Source organism: Corvus hawaiiensis, chromosome 26, assembly GCF_020740725.1.
Source record: "Corvus hawaiiensis isolate bCorHaw1 chromosome 26, bCorHaw1.pri.cur, whole genome shotgun sequence".
Lineage (NCBI taxonomy): Eukaryota > Metazoa > Chordata > Aves > Passeriformes > Corvidae > Corvus > Corvus hawaiiensis.
Genome location: NC_063238.1, coordinates 45,636,973 through 45,655,642, shown reverse-complemented (window position 1 = coordinate 45,655,642; position 18,670 = coordinate 45,636,973). Strand labels below are relative to the sequence as shown.

The 18,670-nt window shown below is 70.6% G+C and overlaps 1 protein-coding gene across 5 annotated transcripts; it reads right to left on the bottom strand.

Moving 5' to 3' along the window:
- Window positions 1-11,614: 11,614 nt before the first annotated feature.
- On the bottom strand, window positions 11,615-17,860 carry PARP10 (poly(ADP-ribose) polymerase family member 10). Of its 5 annotated transcripts, none has more exons than XM_048286303.1 (11): window positions 17,811-17,860; window positions 17,358-17,518; window positions 16,248-16,493; window positions 15,736-15,957; window positions 15,071-15,642; window positions 14,532-14,744; window positions 14,306-14,432; window positions 13,224-14,177; window positions 13,019-13,152; window positions 12,772-12,952; window positions 11,615-12,222 (listed from the first exon to the last, which is right to left on the bottom strand). In XM_048286303.1, the coding sequence occupies exons 2-11, from the start codon at window positions 17,515-17,517 to the stop codon at window positions 11,867-11,869; spliced, it is 3,165 nt and encodes a 1,054-aa protein (XP_048142260.1). In that variant the 5' UTR covers window position 17,518; window positions 17,811-17,860; the 3' UTR covers window positions 11,615-11,866. The 5 variants fall into 5 exon arrangements, with proteins under 5 accessions (XP_048142260.1, XP_048142262.1, XP_048142261.1 ...); XM_048286305.1 differs by having other exon boundaries at window positions 17,752-17,818; XM_048286304.1 differs by lacking the exon at window positions 17,811-17,860 and adding an exon at window positions 17,674-17,721.
- Window positions 17,861-18,670: the final 810 nt, after the last annotated feature.

Below are 18,670 nucleotides of genomic sequence, written 5' to 3'. Positions count from 1 at the left end.
ACCCCCCGCACCCACCGGGAAAGAGCCTTCCCGCATCGGCTCCGCAGCTCCGCTCACCTCATCGCATCCCGGGCCGGGCCGGGAGCACCGGGGCCGGGGTACTCCCCAACCCAGGTCCTGTCCCCCACCCCATGGAACCCTCGGGCAGCCCGGAGAGGGGCAGCCCCCCAAATCTGGGGCGGGCAGCGGTTGTGGCAGCGGCTTCTGGCCACGGGCCCGGCGCTGCCCTCCCGGCGCCGGTGCCAGCACCGGTGCCGGTGCCAGTGCCGGGGTCTGGCGGGGCCGCGGGACTCCCCGTGCCCAGCGGAACAAAGCCGCGGCTGTTTGCGGAGGGCACCGCGGCCAGAGGCCGGCTCATAATGAGGCCAGTGCCAGCGGGAGTCCCGGCGCCGGCAGGGGTCCCGGCGACAGCAGGGGTCCCGGCGCCGGGATGGTTCTCACCGTAAATCAGCCCCGCCGCAGCCCGGGCTCTGCGGGAGGGGACACGACCCGGAGCCCCTCGCTGGGGCCTGCGGCATCGCCACAGCTGCCGGGCGCCCTGGCCCTGCCGGGGTTCATGCCGAACCTTGCCGGGGTCCATGCCACCCCGACCCTCGCTGACTTCACCCTGACGCTCCCAGGGTCCACCACGACTCTCCCGGGGTCCATCCCATCTCTCGCCGGGTACATGCCGACCCTCGCCGGGCTCCTTTCCAGCCCGAGCCCGGCCCGGTGGCTCGCTGCGGTGCCGGGCCCCGCGGTGGCTCTCTGCCCGCTGCGGTGACACAGGGGCCGGTAGCCGCCAGCAGCCCCGTGACCAGCATCCGCCGGCGCCCGTTACTCACGCCCCAGCGCGCCGGCTCTGCAGCACGGCTCGGTAACACGGCACCGGCACGGCGGTGCCTGGCACGGGCCTGGTGACACCGGGAAACTCTGGGTGACGCCGGTGATGCCGGGGCACCCACGGTGATGCCGGGGCGTTCCCGGTGACCCCCGCTCTCCTGCCTGCGCTGCGACACTGGCACAGGAGGGATGCGGCGCGGCTGGAGCTCCCCGGGACGCGCCCCCCCCCCTCCCCGCGGGACGCGGAATCCTCCCCGGGACGCGGACTTCCCGCCGGTCCCCGTGGGCCTGGCCCTGGGACCCCTCCCGGTGCCCCCTCCCCCCGGTACCTTTGAGTGAGGCGATCTCGTGGTGGATGCCCCGCGCCCCCTCCATGGCTGCCCGCGCTCCCGCACGCTGCCGGCCGGTCCCGCAGCTCCGGGGCGGGTCCGTCCCGCCCCCCCGGCCGCGGCCCCGCCCCGCCCCGCCGCCGCAGCCCCCCGCCCCTGCGGCACCGACACCGCCCCCCCCCGCCACCGGCCAGGACCGGCCTCGCAGCCCCCCGGCACGGCACAGAGTCCCTCCCCGGCCCTCGGTACGGCAGAGACCCCGCCCCATCAAAAACAACCCAGCACCCCCTCAACAGCACAGCCCCGTGCCCGCCCAAGCACAGTACAGCCCCCCCACCAGCGTGGTCCCACCACTCAGACCCCCCCCACCAGTCCAGACCCCTCCACCAGCACAGACCCCACCTCCCACCCAGCACACACAGTGCCCCCCACGCCCAGCCCCCCCCTCACCTAGTACAGCCCCCCAAGCTCAGCCCAGCTCCCCTGCCAGTAGGGCCCATCCCCGGGGCATGGGGCCTCAGCCCAGCTCTGCCCTGCCAGCAGTGCTGGGTGGGTGTCTGTCCCTGAGGGGGCAGAGGACCCCCCCAGCTCCCCCCGCTGGCACTGGCACCACCGTCTGGGGGCTGGTGGGAGCCCCTGGCACGGTGCCAGCTGGTGGTGCCAGGCCTCAGCCTCAGCTCTGCATGGCCACACCAGCCCCGAGCCCAGCCGGGAACTGCCGCCGCACTGCGGCCACCGTGGCCACCAGCCAGCCCTGGGGACACCAGGAGGGACCCAGCACAGCCACCACACCGTGCCCACCAGCCAGCCCTGGGGACACCAGGAGGGACCCAGCACAGCCACCACACCGTGCCCACCAGCCAGCCCTGGGGACACCAGGAGGGACTGTGGCATGGTCATCGCACTGTTGCCACTGGCCAGCCCTGGGGACACTGGGAGGTACTCAGCCCCTCCAGCACAGCCACTGGCCAACCCCCGAGCCCCAGGGACACCAGGAGAGACCCAGCACAGCCACCAGCCACTGCAGCCACTGTGGCCAGCAGCCACCGCAGCCACTGTGGCCACCAGCCACTGCATCACAGCCACCCCCAGAACCCTGGAGACACTGAGAAGGACCCTGACACTGCCACCACACCTCAACCACTGCAGCCACCATCCAGTCTCTGAGCCCCAGGCACACCAGGAGAGATTGCGGAACAGCCACCCCACCGTAGCCACTGCAGTTGCTGGCCAGCCCTAGAGACACCAGGAGGCTACCACACTGCAGCCACCATAGCTTCTGGCCACCACACGCAGGACACTGGCCAGCTTCCAAGCCCCAGGGACATGAGGAGAGATTGCGGAACAGCCACCCCACCGTAGCCACTGCGGTCACTGGCCAGCCCTAGAGACACCAGGAGGCTACCACACTGCAGCCACCATAGCTGCTGGCCACCACACACAGGACGCTGGCCAGCTTCCAAGCCCCAGGGACATCAGGAGGGACTCCAGCATAGCCACAGCACTGCAGCCACCATCGTCACTGTGGCTATCAGTACTCCCAGATCCCCAGGGACACCAGGAGGGATCCCAGCATGGACACCAGGAGGGACCCCAGCACGGACACCAGCCAGCCCCCAAACCCCAAGGATACCTGGAGGGACCATGACATAGCCACCATAATGCAGCCACTTTCTACTCCCAGGGACACTGGCCATGGCACTGTGAGCACTGGCCATCTCCAGGGACAGTGGGAGGGACCCTGGTGTGGTCTCCACTCCACAACCCCGGTGAAGGGCTGGGGTGTCCCAGGGGCCCAGCTGTCCCCCACAGGTGACTGTGGATGAACGCCGTGCCAAGCCCGGGGCCCAGCTGCCGCAGTGACGGTGGCAGTGGTGATGGTGGCAGTGGTGACGGTGGCAGTGGAGACTGTGTCCTCCAGCCTGGTTTCAGTGCACGCCGGGCACTGTGCCACAGTAACAGCTCTGATGGAGAAAGCACAAGGTGCCCGGTGCCCACCTCACCTGGAGATCCCAGTACCCCCCAGCACCCAGCCCCATGCCAGGGCCACCACCAGCACTGCCAGCCCCTGCCCCATGGACGGCAGAGTCCCTGGTAGAGTGGCTGCTGGGTCCCCCTGGGCTCTGAGCCTCAGGGATGGCACGTGCCAGCCGTGCTGGCAGGGATCACCAGCTCCGATGGGCTCCGTGCCCACCGCCACTGTGTCACCCTTCCCGCCTGCCCTGGCTTGTGATGCTTCCCGGCTGTGCTGACTCAGCCTTGACATCACCACTCCTCCAGACAAACCGTCCTCTGGCCGCTCGGCCACCGGGCATCCACACCCACCCCATGGGCCACGGCACTGAACCCGCCAGCACCTGGCAAGGAGTGACAGGAACCCCCCCCGGGTCCCACACCCACCAGCACCCAGCCAGGGACTGCGCAGTGACACCAAAGCCTCTGGCACTCAGTGAGAAGTGACTGCGTGGTGACACTGAACCCGGCCCGTGTCCAACAGCACCAAACCTGCCGGCACCAAGCAAGGTGGGATCGCATGGCAATACCAAACTTGCCAGCACCCGACAAGGTGGGGTGACACGGTGACACCAAACACCTGCCCCAGGACCTACAGCACTAAACCTGCCGGCACCCGGTGAGGTGGGACCACATGGTGACACTGAGCCTGCTGGCACCTGGTGAGGTGGGAGCAGAATGACACCAAACTCCCACATCAGGACCTCAAAACCAAATCCACCAGCACCCTGTGAGGTGGCACAGCATGGTGACAAGGAACACCTGCCAGCACCCGGTGAGGTGGGACAGCATGGTGACAGTGTCACCACCTGGGGAGGTGGCACAGCATGGTAACAATGAACACCTGCCAGCACCCAGCGAGGTGGGACAGCATGGTAACAATGAACACCTGCCAGCACCCGGTGAGGTGGCACAGCATGGTGACACTGAACCTCTGCCACTTGCCCAGCACCACCAGCCAAGCCACAACAACCCATCCCACGGTGCCCTGGCACCGCTGAGGGACAACAGCTGCCGAACCGTGTGCCACCCCTGCCAGTGGCACCCGGGCCGGGATGGGATCTGCCAGGCTTGGGCGTGCCGAGCTACTCCCAACAGCACCGAGTGCACCGGGGTCCCTCAGCCAGGGGATATCGGGATTGTGGCAAAACTGGTGGCGGCACCAAGCAGGGGCTGCAGGCCGTGCCCACCACCCCAACGCTGGGGTCCCACTCTGGTGGGAGCTGCCAGATCCCATCATGCGAAGGACCCCGCAGTGGGGGCAGCTGGGACCCCCGGCGTGGGGCCGGGGGGGCTGCCCCCGCAGGCAGCACCCGCTCCCATGTAAGGGCATGGCCGCGGCCGCTGCCGCGACACCGGGGCGCCCTCGGCCACGCGCAGGCACCGGGGGCACTGTGGAGAGCACCGGGGTCAGACCCCTGCCCAGCGCATACCCCGAGATGCCACCGATGCCACCAATGCTAGCCAGCAGTGCCACCACTGCCACAGCCGAGCACCGGAGCTCCGCTGCCCCCCGCCGCCGCACCCTCACCGCCCGCGCCCCCCCGCGCCGCCCCCAGCCATCCGGCAGCACCTCCGTCCCCAGAGCATTCGGGGGGAGCCCCCCGCCCCACCACGCCGCCACCGATCTCACCAGGCGCTCCGGCGGGCGCGGGCACAGCCCCCCACCCGTCCTCGGTCACCGAGCCCCCGGCGAGGGCAGCAGCCCGGGGCGCTCCCCGTGGGGTCCGCGGTGCCGGGCCGTGTCCCCCGTCCCCCCCGCCGTGTCCCCCCCCCCCCCGGGCCGTGCCGGCGGTGCCCGTCGTGCCCAATTATGGGAATGAGCGGCCGCGCTCCCCCGCTGCCCCCCCCGCGGCCGGCGCCCCACTGCGCCCCCCGGCCGGCCCGCGGTGGGGCAGGGGTCCCGTACCCTTGTAGCGCTCCCGCACGTCCTCGTAGGCCTGGATGAAGTCCTGCTCCTCGGGCGCGGGAGGGGGGCCGGCGGTGGCCATGGCGGCGGAGGGCGGTGGTGGGGGGCGAGGGCGGGCGCCGGGGCCGGGGTCCGGGGTGCCCGGCGTGTCCGGCGTGTCCAGCGGCTCGGCGGCCCCGCACCCCGCGGCTCTGCAGGGGCACGGGACGGGACAGGGGACGGGACAGGGGACGGGGCGTGCCCCCGCCCAGCCCTTTAAAGGAACCGCCGGACACCGCCCCGACGCGCGCCGCGACTCGCGGAAGCGGCAGCCACGGACACGGCGCCCACGGACACGGCACCCAGGGGCCGGGCAGCCCTCGGGGCAGGGCACCCCATGGGGCATGGGGCGAGTGAAATCCTCTACGCCCCCCAAAGGGGTCACACGGTGCTGGGGATGTGGCACTGCCCGAACCCCGATACTGCTGGCCCCGTCCGTGGGGCACCCACGGGTGCCCAAAGGAGCGCAAAGGGGGCGAGGGGTGGGCGATAAGGGACAAGGGTCCCAGATGATAGGGGACAGTGTGGGGCTGGGGATGCAGGTGATGAGGGATGGGGTGGGGGGTGCCTGGGGCACCCCAGAGCCCGGGCAGGGACCCCCTGGCTCGCACCCTGACCTCCCCACCCTCGCTCGAGGGGCAGACCGGGCGCCCCCTCCTCTGGTGAACGCTCAGCCCCTCACAGAGACCCCCGCGTGCCCTCCAGCTGGGGGGGACAGGGACGTCACTCCCCCTGGGACTCCCCAGCAGCCCCAGGAGCACCGAGGGATTTTTAAAGCTCTGTCTCCCAGTGCCACCTGGGGAGCACTGAGGGGGCCCCATCGCGGCCCCCAACAACCCCCAAAGGAGCCCAGTCCCAGCCGTGGGCGAGCTGGGGGGGGGGGGGGGGGGGGGGGGGAATGGGGGGGAATCGGCCCCATGGGCCGGGGCATCGTCATCCCCTAAAAATAGACACTAATGCCCCGAAACTCGAGCGGGGACAGCGACGGGGGGGCGGGGAGGGAGGGAGGGAGGCGAGGAAGGACAGGGAGGTGTAACGGAAATAGCCGGGGGGGGAGGGTTCTGTGCCGGGGGGGGCTGAGTGCTCCGTGGGGGGAATACACTGGAAGCCGTATGGGGACGGCACGGCACGGCACGGCACGGCACGGCACGGCACGGCATCCCCCGTGGCGGCTTCCCTGCCCCGGCCTCGGCACAGCCCCCAGAGCGCTGCCACCCCTCGATCCCCCGGCCCGTGGGACCCCCACGGCATCGCCCCACGGGCCTCCAGACACCGTCCCTCCCGCTCCGACCCCTCCATCCCCCCGCGGGTCACGTCCGAGATCCCCGGACACATCCCGGCCCCCGGTCACGGCCTGACTCCCCACCCCCACCCCGGCTCATGCCGAGCCCACCAGTCACGGCCCGACTCCCCGGACACGTCCCGTGTCACATTCCGCCGACTCCCCGGACACGTTCCGGTCCCCCGGGCCGTACCTGCGATGCGGATGACCGCTCTCTCGGCTGGGTCCAGCACCGTCCCGTTGCCCGCGGCCGCCTTGGCTCGTTGGGAGCGCTGGTGTTTGCCCAGGTTCCAGGGCAGCGTGTCCCCGGCGCCAGGCGAGCCGCTGCTGCCACTCGAGCTCTCCTCCGCCATCGCCGCCGGCCCCCGGCTGCCCGCAGACCCCGGCTCCTGTAACAGAGGGTCGGCGTCAGGGACCCCCGGTACCGGGACCATCGCCTTCGTACGCTACGGACCCCCGGCCAGGGCACCAGGGACCCGCAGCATCGCCACCGCCCTCCTTCGGGCTTCAGGGACCTCCGGCACCGGGGCACCGGGGACCCGCAGCATCGCCACCGCCCTCCTTCGGGCTTCAGGGACCCCCGGCACCGGGGCACCAGGGACCCGCGGCATCGCCACCGCCCTCCTTCTCGCTTCAGGGACCCCCGGCACCGGGGCACCAGGGACCCGCGGCATCGCCACCGCCCTCCTTCTCGCTTCAGGGATCCCCGGCACCGCTGACCCCGGCTCCTGCGGCAGAGAGACGGTCCCGGGCACCGGGACGGCAGCACCGGCAGGCGCCCGCATACCCAGACCCGGTTCAGCACTCAGCAGAACCACGGGGCGCCCGGAGGTGCCAGAACCCCTCGGGACAGCCCCGGGAAGCGGGGTCTGTGCCGAGCCGTGCAGAGTGGTGTTGCCAGGGACACGGTCCCCACGGGGCCACCGCGGCGAAGGGACGGGCAGGGAGCCTCGGTGATGGCCGGTCCGGCACCGGGAACTCGCCCGTGAGACCCCTGGCCAGTGCCGCCGCAGCCGGGGCGTGCACGGGCAGAACAACCAGACCGAAGCTATGGGGGACAACACCACACCGGCAGCGGGGCAGCGGCCAGGCCGGCTCCGTGTCTGCGAGCGGCTGCCGGGGTTCGGCTGGGGCGGGCGCCCCGCGGGGTCGGTGCCGGTTGCAGCCCCTCAGTGCCAGGAGCGCTCCCAGGGGAGCAGGACGGAGGGTGCCGGTAGCGGCGGGGATGACTCTGTGATCCCGGTACCTCCGCGATCCTGCCCTCTCCATCCCGGCACCTCCGCCATCCCGCCTCCATCATCCCGGCACCTCCGTGATCCCGCCCCCGCCATCCCGGCACCTCCGCCATCCCGGCACCTCCGCGATCCTGCCCCCAGCATCCCGACACCTCCGCGATCCCACCTCCGCCCCGGCGCCTCCGCAGCCCTGACAGCGGCTCGGGCTCGTTCCCCCAGGAGCCGGCAGCACCGGGCGTTTGCCGCGGCCGAGGCGCCATTTGCAGAAGCTCCGAACCCGGCAAAGCCACCGGCCCCGGCATCACCGGGCCCGGCACTCGGACCCACCGGCATCACCGACATCACAGCGCCCGGCCCCGTCGGCACCCTCGGACCCCGGTGTCACCGCCATCACCGGCGCCCCCAGACCCACCAGCATCACCGGCACCCCCGGCAGTGGAGTGGCAGGCGGGGGGTGGGCGTGGGGAAGAGGTGGGAGCGCGCGTGGGGGGCAAGTGAGGGGAGCAGGTGTGGGGGGGGAGTAGGTGGGGGGCGGGCGTGGGGGGCGCGGTGCCAAGCCTGAGTCACCGGCTCCATCGCCCACGTCCCCCGCGCAGCCTCTCCACCCCGGGCCTGACACGCCGCCTCCCCCCACCCGCAGGGGCATCCATAGGGACCCCCCCCGCCCCTAGACTCGGGTCCCAGCACCCAAAGACCCCTCGCACCCCCAGCAGAGCCCTCCGGCACAACCCCTCCACGCCGCAGCCCCCAGCCCCCACGGCTCCTGCAGCCCCCCCACCGCCCTGCGGCAGCCCCGCAGCATCCCCCGAGCCGCTCCCCCGCCACTCCCGGCTCCACGGCGGAGCGGGTGATGGGGGTCCCACGCGCGGGGACTCACCGAGCGCCACGATGTCCGCCGGGACGCGACGGGGGGGCATGACCGGGGGGGGAAACGGCACCGGCACCGGGAGGGCTCCGGAGGGAATGCGGCACCGAGGGGGAGCACCGGCACCGGTACCGCGGGGGCTCCGGGGGAAAATGGCCCCGGGGGCTCCGCCCGCACCAGCACCGGCACCGGCCCCGGCTTCGCGGCAGAGGCGGGGCGGGGGGCGGGCAGCGGGGGGCGCCTTATCTCACCGCCCCACCCTCCGCACCCTACGCACCCCCGGGCACCCGGCGCGGGATGGATTAACCCTGACCAGCGCAACCGGCACAGGGGTAACCCCGACCAGTGCTCCCAGTACAGCCAGCACCAGGGGCCAACCCCGACCAGCACTCCCAGTACACCCAGCATGGCACGGGTGACCAGTGCACCCAGTACACCCAGGACGGAGAGGATTAACTTTCCCCAGTACATCCAGTATGGAGAGGGTTAACCCTGACCAATGTTCCCAGTACACCGAGCAGCCGGGGGTTAACTGACCAGTGCACCCAGTACATCCAGCACAGAGAGGGTAACTGTGACCAGTACACCAGACACGGAGAGGGTTAACCCTCACCACTGCAACCAGTGTGGAGAGGGTGAACCCCGCCCAGCGCTCCCGGCGAGGCTGGTTCCGCCCCGCGCTCCCGCAGGGAAGTCCCGCAGCCGCTCGGCTCTCCCCGCCCCGGCTGGGCGCTCAGCCGTGGGCACAGCACCGGCACAGCGTGGCCACATCACCGGCACACCGCTGGCACATAAGCGGCACACCGGCTCGGGCAGCAGCACGGGTGACGGTGGCACGGGTGACGGTGGCCACGGGTGACGGTGGCCACGGGTGACGGTGGCACGGGTGACGGTGGCCACGGGTGACGGTGCACGGGCCGCCGCCGGCTGCCGCAGTCAGAGCCCAGGGGAGCGCGGTGGCGGAGGGATGAGATGGGAGCCCCAGCTCGGCCCTCGCACGGGTCCGGCGAGGCTCCAGCGTGGTGCTCATACCCTGCTGGCTACTGGTCTCTCTTCTGGCTGGGGACCAGAGCGCGGCTCCAGCCACCAGCACTGCAGGAGGGCGTCTGGTCTGGCAGCTCGGGAGCTTGGGAGCCAGGGATCCCCAGTGCAGCTGGGGAGATGGGGCTGGGGACTGGAGTCAGTGCCGGGAACCGGAGCTGGTGCCTGGGACCAGTGCTGGGCACCGGAGCCGGTGCCTTGATCCAGGGCCGGTGCTGGGAACCAGAGCTGCTGCCAGGACTCAGAGCTGGTGCCGAGAACCGGAGCTGATAACAGGAGCTGGAGCCAGTGGGAACCGGAGCTGGTAACAGGAGCTGGAGCCAGTGGGAACCGGAGCTAGAGCCAGTGGGAACCAGAGCTGGTGCCGGGAACCAGAGCCGGTACCGGCAAAGGGATCTGGAGCCGAGAACAGGCGTGTGTGCAGCCCCCCGGTGCGTGTGCACAGCCGGGTGTGGACACAGGTGGACACGCGTGTGCCCGGCCCTGGCTGGCTGCAGGCAAACCCCGGAGCGGGCACCGCTGTGTGCACGGCACAGAACACCCGTGTGCCCACACGCACTGGGGGGGTCTCGGGGGCTTCAAAGACCCCCGGTGCCCCCGCCACATCCAGTTCCTGGCGTGGCATCGCACGGCACAGCCCCCCCGACCCCCAGCCCCACCGTGTGCCTCATCGGGGCCATCGCACGCCAAACCGACCCCGGCAACCCCAGCACAACCTCACCCCCCCCGCGGGGCGCAAAGACCACCGAGGACCGAGGACCGGGGTGACATGAGGACTCCCCGGGACCCGACACCGGGGCGGTGCAATGTGGCACCGGCAGCGCCGAGGTCGGGGCCCTTTCCCGGCTCGACAGGACCCTCGGTCCCCACCGTAGCACCTGCCAAGGCTCAAACCCCCCACCCGATCTCGCTGCGGCCGTACCGGGGCTGCCGCTCGCTCCGTCCGTCCGGCTCTGGTGCTGGCGCAGCCGCTCTTGCCGCGGTCATGTGCCGGTGCCGGCACGGGCGCAGGGAGCGAATCCCCCGGCCAGAGCCGGACAAAGGGCCCTTTTCAGTGGCGCTGGGCCCCGCGGGCCCCTCGGCGTCAGGGGACAAAGGTCCGGCACGCTTGGCACCGGCAGCGCCGGGCACTCCCTGGCCGGGGCACCCGCGGGGCGCGGGGCACCGGACCCTGCAGAAGGGGTGGGTGAGCGGCCAGAACCTCTCCTGCAGCCCCGTCCCTCTCGGCTCTCGCCTCCCTCCGCCGGCGCTCCCCGGGGAGCGGGGCTGGCGCCACGTGCGCGGGGCTGGCACGGCTGGCACGATGCCCCCCGGGATCCCAGCGCTGGCACACGTCAGCGGGGCTGGCACACGCCGGCGCGGTGCCACGGCCAGCCCTGCCCTGGAACCGCCCGTGCCCGCGGGGCCGGCGCTGGAGCCGCTGGTGTCACACTCGTGCCCACTCCGTGTGGGCTCCACAAAGGGGTGCGGGTGTCACCGAGACCCCCGGCCCTGCGCTCGCCCACCTGTGACCCGGGGCATCTCAGTGGGCAAAGCGGGCGTGGAGGGGAGGCTGTGCACCCCTCCGTCCCCCCGCTGCTGCCTGCTGGAGGGCCTCGTCCGGTGGGCACCGGCGCTGCCAGCACTGCCGAGAGCGGGGGCTCTGCCCACACCCGCAGGGTGGGCACCCGGGTCCCCCCAGCACAGCTCGGGGGGCCACTGGGACACAGGAACAGGAAAGGAGCAGGATGCAGGCAGGGAGGAGGCAGGGAGCAGGTGGGGAGCAGGTGGGGAGCAGGGAGCAGGCAGGATGCAGGAAGCAGGATGCAGGGAGAAGGGAGAGGTGCAGGAGTGGCCAGGTCCAGCCCTGGGGTGGCCCAGAGCCACCACCCAGAACAGCCACCTCACAGGGGGAACACAGCCAGGCCCTGTCGGACCCCAGCTCCCAGCACTCCCAGTTGGGACTGGGACCCCATCCACCCCAATCCCAGTGATCCCAGTTGGGACATAGATATTGCCTCCTATTCCAGTGCTCCCAGTTGGGACTGGGACCCCCTCCCCACAGTCCCACCTCAATCCCAGCCATGCAAAAGGCTCTAATTTGTTCCCAATTTTATTTGCAGTTTTATTACAAATTTCACCGGTGTCACACTGGTGACCCCAAGTCCTCCTGTCCACCTCCTGCCCTGGCACAAGGGTGCCCAGGCACGTCCCCAAGTGAGGATCCCCCCACTCCAAGCTCCTGGGCAGGGCAGGAACCTCCCTGCACACCAAGTCCCCATGGCAGGGCCCCCTTGAGCCCCTGGACACCGTAACCCCTGCAGTGGCACCAGTGCCAGGAGGCTCTGGGGGCTAAGGGGGAGTCCTTGAACCAGAGCGGCTGCCGGGGGGGTCAGGGGGGGCCCCATGGCGGCGGCGGCGGCAGCGGCAGGTGATGAGGTACTGGGGGTAGGCCTGGGTGTCGTTGAAGATGACGAAGATGTCAGGCTGCCGGGGGTCATCCACGACGCTGTGGTAGCGCTGGTGGGCCCCGGACCCCTCCCGCAGCGGGGGTGCCCGCAGCCCCGGCTGCCCAGCCGTGAACTCCCCGGTCAGCACCTTGGCCACGAAGATGAACTTGGTGCCCTTGGCGCTGGGTGGCGAGTACCGGTCCCGTGCCGAGATGGCCGCGCGCGCCGCAAAGTACACGCCGAGGCCGTAGAGCGTGGCTGTGGGGCCAGGCGTCAGCCGGGGCACAGCGGGTGTGCCAGCGGCACTGGGCCCACATCGGCACCCCATTCCACACCAACGGCACCACGCCCACCTTGGCACCCCCTTCCCATGCACCCACAGTCATCCTATTCCTGCACAAATGGTGCCCACCCTGGCACCCCGTTCCCACACCGATGGCACCGTGCCTGGATCAGCACCTCCTTCCCATGCACCCATGATACCCTATTCCTGTGCAAATGGCACTGTGCCCACCTCAGCACCCCGTTCCCACACCGATAGCACTGTGCCCACATTGGCACCCCATTCCCATGCCAATGGCACCCAGCGCCCTGTCCCCATGCTGTCAGCACCAGGCCCACATGGGCACCGTGTTCCCATGCCGATGCCACCACACCTGCCTTGGTGCCCCATTCCCATACCGATGGCACCGTTCCCCTGCTGGCACGCTGTTCCCATGCTGGTGGCACCATGCCTCCCTCAGCACCCTGTTCCCACACCAAGGGCACCATGCCCACGAGGTCACTCCACACCTGCCCAGCGCTCACCGTTCTTCCCGCAGAAGCTGCGGTTGAAGCCGTGCACGCAGATCTCGCGGCTGGAGGCCTTGGTGGTGCCATGGAAGAGGATGCGCTCCACGACAGTGCCAGCAGCACAGGCACGCTTCACACTGCCCTTCTTCAGCTGGTACTGCTTGTACAGCACTGGATGGATCAGCTTCTGCACCTGCTGGGCACCGCTGTGTCACTGCTCTGCCACAGGGACACCCTGGGGGTCCCACATCCCCGGACCCACCTGCACGATGCTGATCTGGCTGTGCAGCTCCTCCAGTGTCCCGTAGAAATGGTGCACGGCGTCAGCGAACTCCTCCGAGTCCTCAGCCAGGGCCAGCAGCCGCACCTCCTCCTCCAGCCCAGCCACCTCCGTCTCTGCTGGAAAAAGCCCCGGTGAACGTGGGCGCAGCAAGGGCCAGGGCTGGCCCCGCAGCAGCCACACGCACCAAGCAGGCAGGAGGTGCTCTCGAGCGGGGGCTGGCTGCGGCAGATGGGCACGGCGAGGGCACTGCCAATGTTGAACTCCTCCATGCGCTCCAAATCCACGGTGAAGGGCCGCCCATCCAGCACCAGATCCAGCTTGCGCTCCCGACGCAACCAGGCCTGCTCCAGCTGCGCCACTGCCTCGGGGGCGTAGGGGACAGCGGTGCCAGAGGGGTCCCAGCGCACCCAACGCGCAGCGGCAGTGGTGGCAGCGGTGGCAGCAGTGGCAGCGGTGACAGCGGTGGCAGTGGTGACAGCGGTGGCACCATGCCCCGGTGGTAGCGGGCGCTGGAGCATCGACACGAGGTCTTGGGCGGCAGGGGCCGTGTACTTGGCGAAGCCGCGCAGTGTGGCGGTGTCACCGCACAGGCTGAGGTGCACGGCGTGCCGGCGCCGCAGCAAGGCCAGCGCGCAGTGGCCGGTGGCCGGCAGCGCCCGCAGCCGCTCGCTCACCACCTCCTGTGCCCGCAGCTGTCCCACCAGCACCCAGTCCAGCTCCTGCCGCACCGCCGACACATCCTGCTCAAAGGAGCAGAACACCGTCACCTGCGCCACATCTGCCGCCAGCAGCGCCTCCTCCAGCGAGGCCTCCAGTGCAGCCAGGAGCCCGGCATCCTCCTCAGCCTGCTCCTGCTCCCGGCAGTAGGAGCGCAGGGACAGAGCGGTGGCACGCGCCAGCTCCACCTCCTCGCACCGCGTGCTCTCCATGGAGTACTGGATGGCCAGGGCCATCTGCACCTCCTCCTCCACCCTGGTGTCCGACAGCAGCTCCCTGGCACCCTCCCCACCGGCCACACTGGGGAACTCTGCGTCGGGGTCCCACTCGGTGCCGGGGACAGTGTCAGGCCACAGGCTGGGGTTCTCACAGTCGTCGTCTTCGCTGGGGTGCAGCGCTGCCAGCACCTCCTTGATCTCCTCTGCGGGAGCAGCGGGGTGTCAACCATGAGGCCCCACCATGTCCTGGGGGAGGACCAGCACCCATGGCCCCCTCATCCCACCGCAGCGCCTGGAGAATGGGCACCAAAGTGGCCCCCTCGCCCCTCACCTACGTTGGAGTGAAAGGCATTGTCACCATCATCACCATTGTCAGCGGTGGCATTGCTGTCCTCAGGCAGGTCCTGGTGCCAGGAGTCGCAGTGGCTGCTCAGGGGCAGCAGCTCCTCCAGCTCCGGCTGTGGGGATCGAGGGGTGGCATCACCAACGCTGCTCCGGCACAGCAGCGACCAGCACAATGGCACCTGCTTGCCAGACCCCTCCCCACGAGACCGCACCTGGGGATCTGGAGGGCTCCAGGGTTTACCGTCCAGCTGGATGATGCACTGGAAGCGGCTCTCCACCTGCCGGAGGAGGCTCTGCCCAGCTGGGTCCCGCAGGAAGCGGGCAATGCCAGGGAAGTGCAGGGTTGTGGGGTGCGAGGTCACCGAGTCCAGCAGGCTCCGCAGGAAATCCACCACTGCCTGGCACCGGCCTGGCTCCCCACTCACCTGTCAGGAGACGGTCAAGGGGATCAGCCCCTGGGCACCAGCGCCTGTCCGGCTCCCCACTCACCTGCAGGCAGTACGGGCAGCACCACGGGGCCGGCAGCCTCTGGCACTGGGATGTGCCGTGAGCACGGGGAGGTGGGAGCACAGCACAGAGCCCTGCCCACACCCGCCCAAACCCCTGCCCACACCTCATATCCCTGCCCACACCTCATATCCCTTCCCACAGCTCATACCCCTTCCCACACTTCATATCCCTTCCCACACCTCATACCCCTGCCCAAACCTCATACCCCTTCCCACACCTCATACCCCTTCCCACAGCTCACCCGGAACCCAGAGATGTCCCCCCCCTCCAGTGGCAGCAGGGACACTTCAGGGATGCTGTCGAGCACGTCCTGGTAGTGCTGCTGCAGGTACCGCACAGCTCCCGGCTCTGCTGGCACCAGCGCCTCATCCTGCGCCAGCACCGCCGACACCGCCTCCGGGACCACCACCGACACAGGCCCCGGGCACTGGGCCTGGCTGGGCACGGCATTGAACCCCTCTGTGTCCTTGTTCCCGCCAGGGACGGCGGGTGACGGCTGCTCCGGCACCGGGTGTGATGTTGGTGCTGCCGGCGCTGGGACTGCGGCAGCTCTGTCCGGTGTGGGGTTCGTGTCTGCTACAGGGGCATCTGTGTCCGAGCATGGGTCTGTGTCCAGAGGGCACTCCACGTCCAGCAAGGGGTCCATGACCAGCAGGGGCTCCGTGTCAGGAGGAGGGGCCCTGTCCAGAGGGGGGACTGTGTCCAGGGGCAGGTCCGTGCTCTCCTCCGGCGGCTCCAGGAAGGGGTAGTGGGGGATGAGCTCCAGCACCACGTCCTGCAGCCGGTGTGGCCTCTGCAGCACCCGCTCTGCGGCTGTGGGGGGACAAACAGACGGGCAGCCAGTGGCCCAGAGCGGCTCCCCACGGTCCCCTGGCACCAGTGGCGGTCCCGCTGGCGGCCGCTCACCTGCTGGCTCCTGGAAGGTGACGACGGCCCCGCGCCCAGCTGGCAGCAGCCGCACGTCCCTCACGCAGCCGCCGCCGCTGCGCCGGTTCTCAAAGTAGAGCTCGAGCAGGTCCTGGCTCAGCGCCGGCGCCGCCGCCGCCCGCACCAGCACCGCGGGGCTCCGCGGCACCCGCAGCAGCGCCAGCCCCTGCTGCCGCGCCCGCTGCTCCGCCGACGCCAGCTCTGCGGCACGGCGGTGGGATGGGGACACCGGGAACCCCACGGCGGTGCCACCACCCCCACGCCAGCGTCTCGGGGCTGGGCACCCAGCAGAACCCGCACCCCGAAATGCCACCCTGGTGCTCCCAGATCCCCCAGCCCCCCAATACTCCCACCCCCAGCACCATTGTCCCTGTCACCCAACCCTGTCACCCCAGCCCCTGCACTCCCACCCCATCACCCCCCACCCCCCGGCATCCCCATCCCACCGCCCCTCTACACCCTGCTGTCCCCTCCGTGGCCCCCAGTCCCACCTGGGGGGGCGAGGGGGTCCCGCAGGCGCAGCAGGCCCCAGCCGGGCGCAGGGCCCTGGCACTGGGTGACAGTGCCGGGGGGGACCCCCAGTAGGGTCTCCAGGGGTAAGTCCAGGTGCTCGGGGGTGGTCCGGGGATCGAGGCCATGCAGCAGCAGGTGGGTGGGGTCCCAGGGGGGGGCCGGGCGCACCTCCAGCTCGGCCCCCCCCAACCTGTGGCTGCCGTGGGCCAACACATTCTGTGCATCTGTAAGCGGAAAACTGGGGTCACTGGGGGTGACCCAGCACCCCCTTCCCCCCTGTGACCCCCGGGGACCCAGCACTGCTCACCAGTGCTCCCAGTGGGATTGGGCCACCCACAGCCCCCCTCAGTGCTCCCAGTGGGACTGGGACCCCCCAAAACCCCCCCAGTGCTCCCAGTTCGGACTGGGACCCCCCAAAACCCGCCCAGTGCTCCCACTGGGACTGGGACTGGGACCCCCCAAAACCCCCCCAGTGCTCCCAGTTCGGACTGGGACCCCCCAAAACCCGCCCAGTGCTCCCAGTGGGACTGGGACTGGGACCCCCCACAGCCCCCTCAGTGCTCCCACTTCGGACTGGGACCCCCCACAGCCCTCTCAGTGCTCCCACTTTGGACTGGGACCCCCTACAGCCCCCCTCAGTGCTCCCAGTGGGACTGGGACCCCCCACAGATGCCCTCAGTGCTCCCAGTGGGACTGGGATCCCCCACAGACCCCCTCAGTGCTCCCAGTTGGGACTGGGACTGGGACCCCCCACAGCCCCCCTCAGTGCTCCCAGTTGGGACTGGGACCCCCCAAAACCCCCCCAGTGCTCCCAGTGGGACTGGGACCCCCCACAGCCCCCCTCAGTGCTCCCAGTTGGGACTGGGACCCCCCACAGCCCCCTCAGTGCTCCCAGTGGGACTGGGACCGTCACATACCTGATCCCAGTAATCCCAGTGGGGCTGAGACCCCCAAATCCCATCCCAGTGCCCCCAGCTGGGACCGGGATGGTCGCACACCCCATCGCGGTGCTCCTAGTTGGGACTGTGACCCCCCCACACCGCATCCCAGGGCTCCCATTGGAACTGGGACCCCCGGCCCGCGCTTACCCTGGGGGTCCTCGAAGGTGAGGAAGAGGAGGGGGCCAAGGCGCTGGCAGCTCTGCACAGGGCCCCCCCCCGAACGCCGCCGGCTCTCGAAGTACAGGACCAGCAGCTCCTCCGGGGCGTCGGGGGGGACCCCCTGCACCTCCAGCACCCCTCCTGCCATCCTGGGGCACCCACACATTTGGGGGGTGGGATCTCCCTCGGCTCCTTTACACCCCCTCCCCCCCCGCGGACCGAGGACCCCCCCGTGCAACCACGCGTGACCCCAACTCCCCTCCCCAAACCCCACGTCCGTGTCCCCCCCTCACATCTCCCTTACCAAGGGCCCCCCGCCCTGCGTCCCCGGGGCGGGACCCCCCTGCAGCCCCGGGGCGGGACCCCCCCGACCGGCCCGGACCTCTGCAGCTCCGTGGGGACCCCGCAGGCCCCCCCGCGGGGCAGGGCCCCCCCACGCACCGGGCGCTGCGCGGCTCCGCCCCGGCCGCGAAACGAAACCGAAACGGGGCGAAAACGGGAAGGGGAAGGGCGGAGGGCGGGGCCGGGGTGGGGACACGGGAGCGGCCCCACGCGGGACGTGGGGACCCGCGGCCATCCCTCCGAGAGTGACCACGGGGACCGGCCTCACGCGGGACACCGGACCGGCCCCACCGGTGACAGGGGGACAAGCGACTGTCCCTCGTGCGTGAGCGGCCCCACGAGTGACCGGGGGACACGGAACTGACCCCGGACGTGACGAGGGGACATGGAAAAAGCCCCACGGGTGACGGGGGGACACGGGAATGACACAGGGACACGGGGAAAAGCCCCACGTGTGACGGGGGGACACGAGAGGGACACAGGGACACGGGACCGGCCCCACGGGTGACGGGGGGACACGAAAGGGACACAGGGACACGGGACCGGCCCCACGGGTGACAGGGGGACAAGCGACTGTCCCTCGTGCGTGAGCGGCACCACGAGTGACCAGGGGACACGGAACTGACCCCGGACGTGACAGGAGCTAACCCCACATGTGACGAGGGCCACGGAAAAAGCCCCACGGGTGACAGGGGGACACGGGAATGACACGAGACCAGCCCCACGAGTGAGAGGGGGACAAGCGACTGTCCCTCGTGCGTGAGCGGCACCACGAGTGACCAGGGGACACGGAACTGACCCCGGACGTGACAGGAACTGACCCCAGATGTGACGAGGGCCACGGAAAAAGCCCCACGGGTGACAGGGGGACACGGGAATGATCGGCCCCACGAGTGACCGGGGGACACGGAAATGACCCCGGACGTGACGAGGGGACATGGAAAAAGCCCCACGGGTGA

Bases quoted from the DNA above. Each gene is read 5' to 3' on its own strand.
- PARP10 (XM_048286300.1), bottom strand. From the start codon at position 17,535: ATGTGTGGGTGCCCCAGGATGGCAGGAGGGGTGCTGGAGGTGCAGGGG. The intron at 14,745-15,070 runs GTGAGCTGTGGG...GTCTCCTGACAG, and splicing joins GGGACATCTCTGGGTTCCGG to GTGAGTGGGGAGCCAGGCCG. The intron at 12,223-12,771 runs GTGAGCGCTGGG...CTGGCCCCACAG, and splicing joins CAGCTTCTGCGGGAAGAACG to CCACGCTCTACGGCCTCGGC.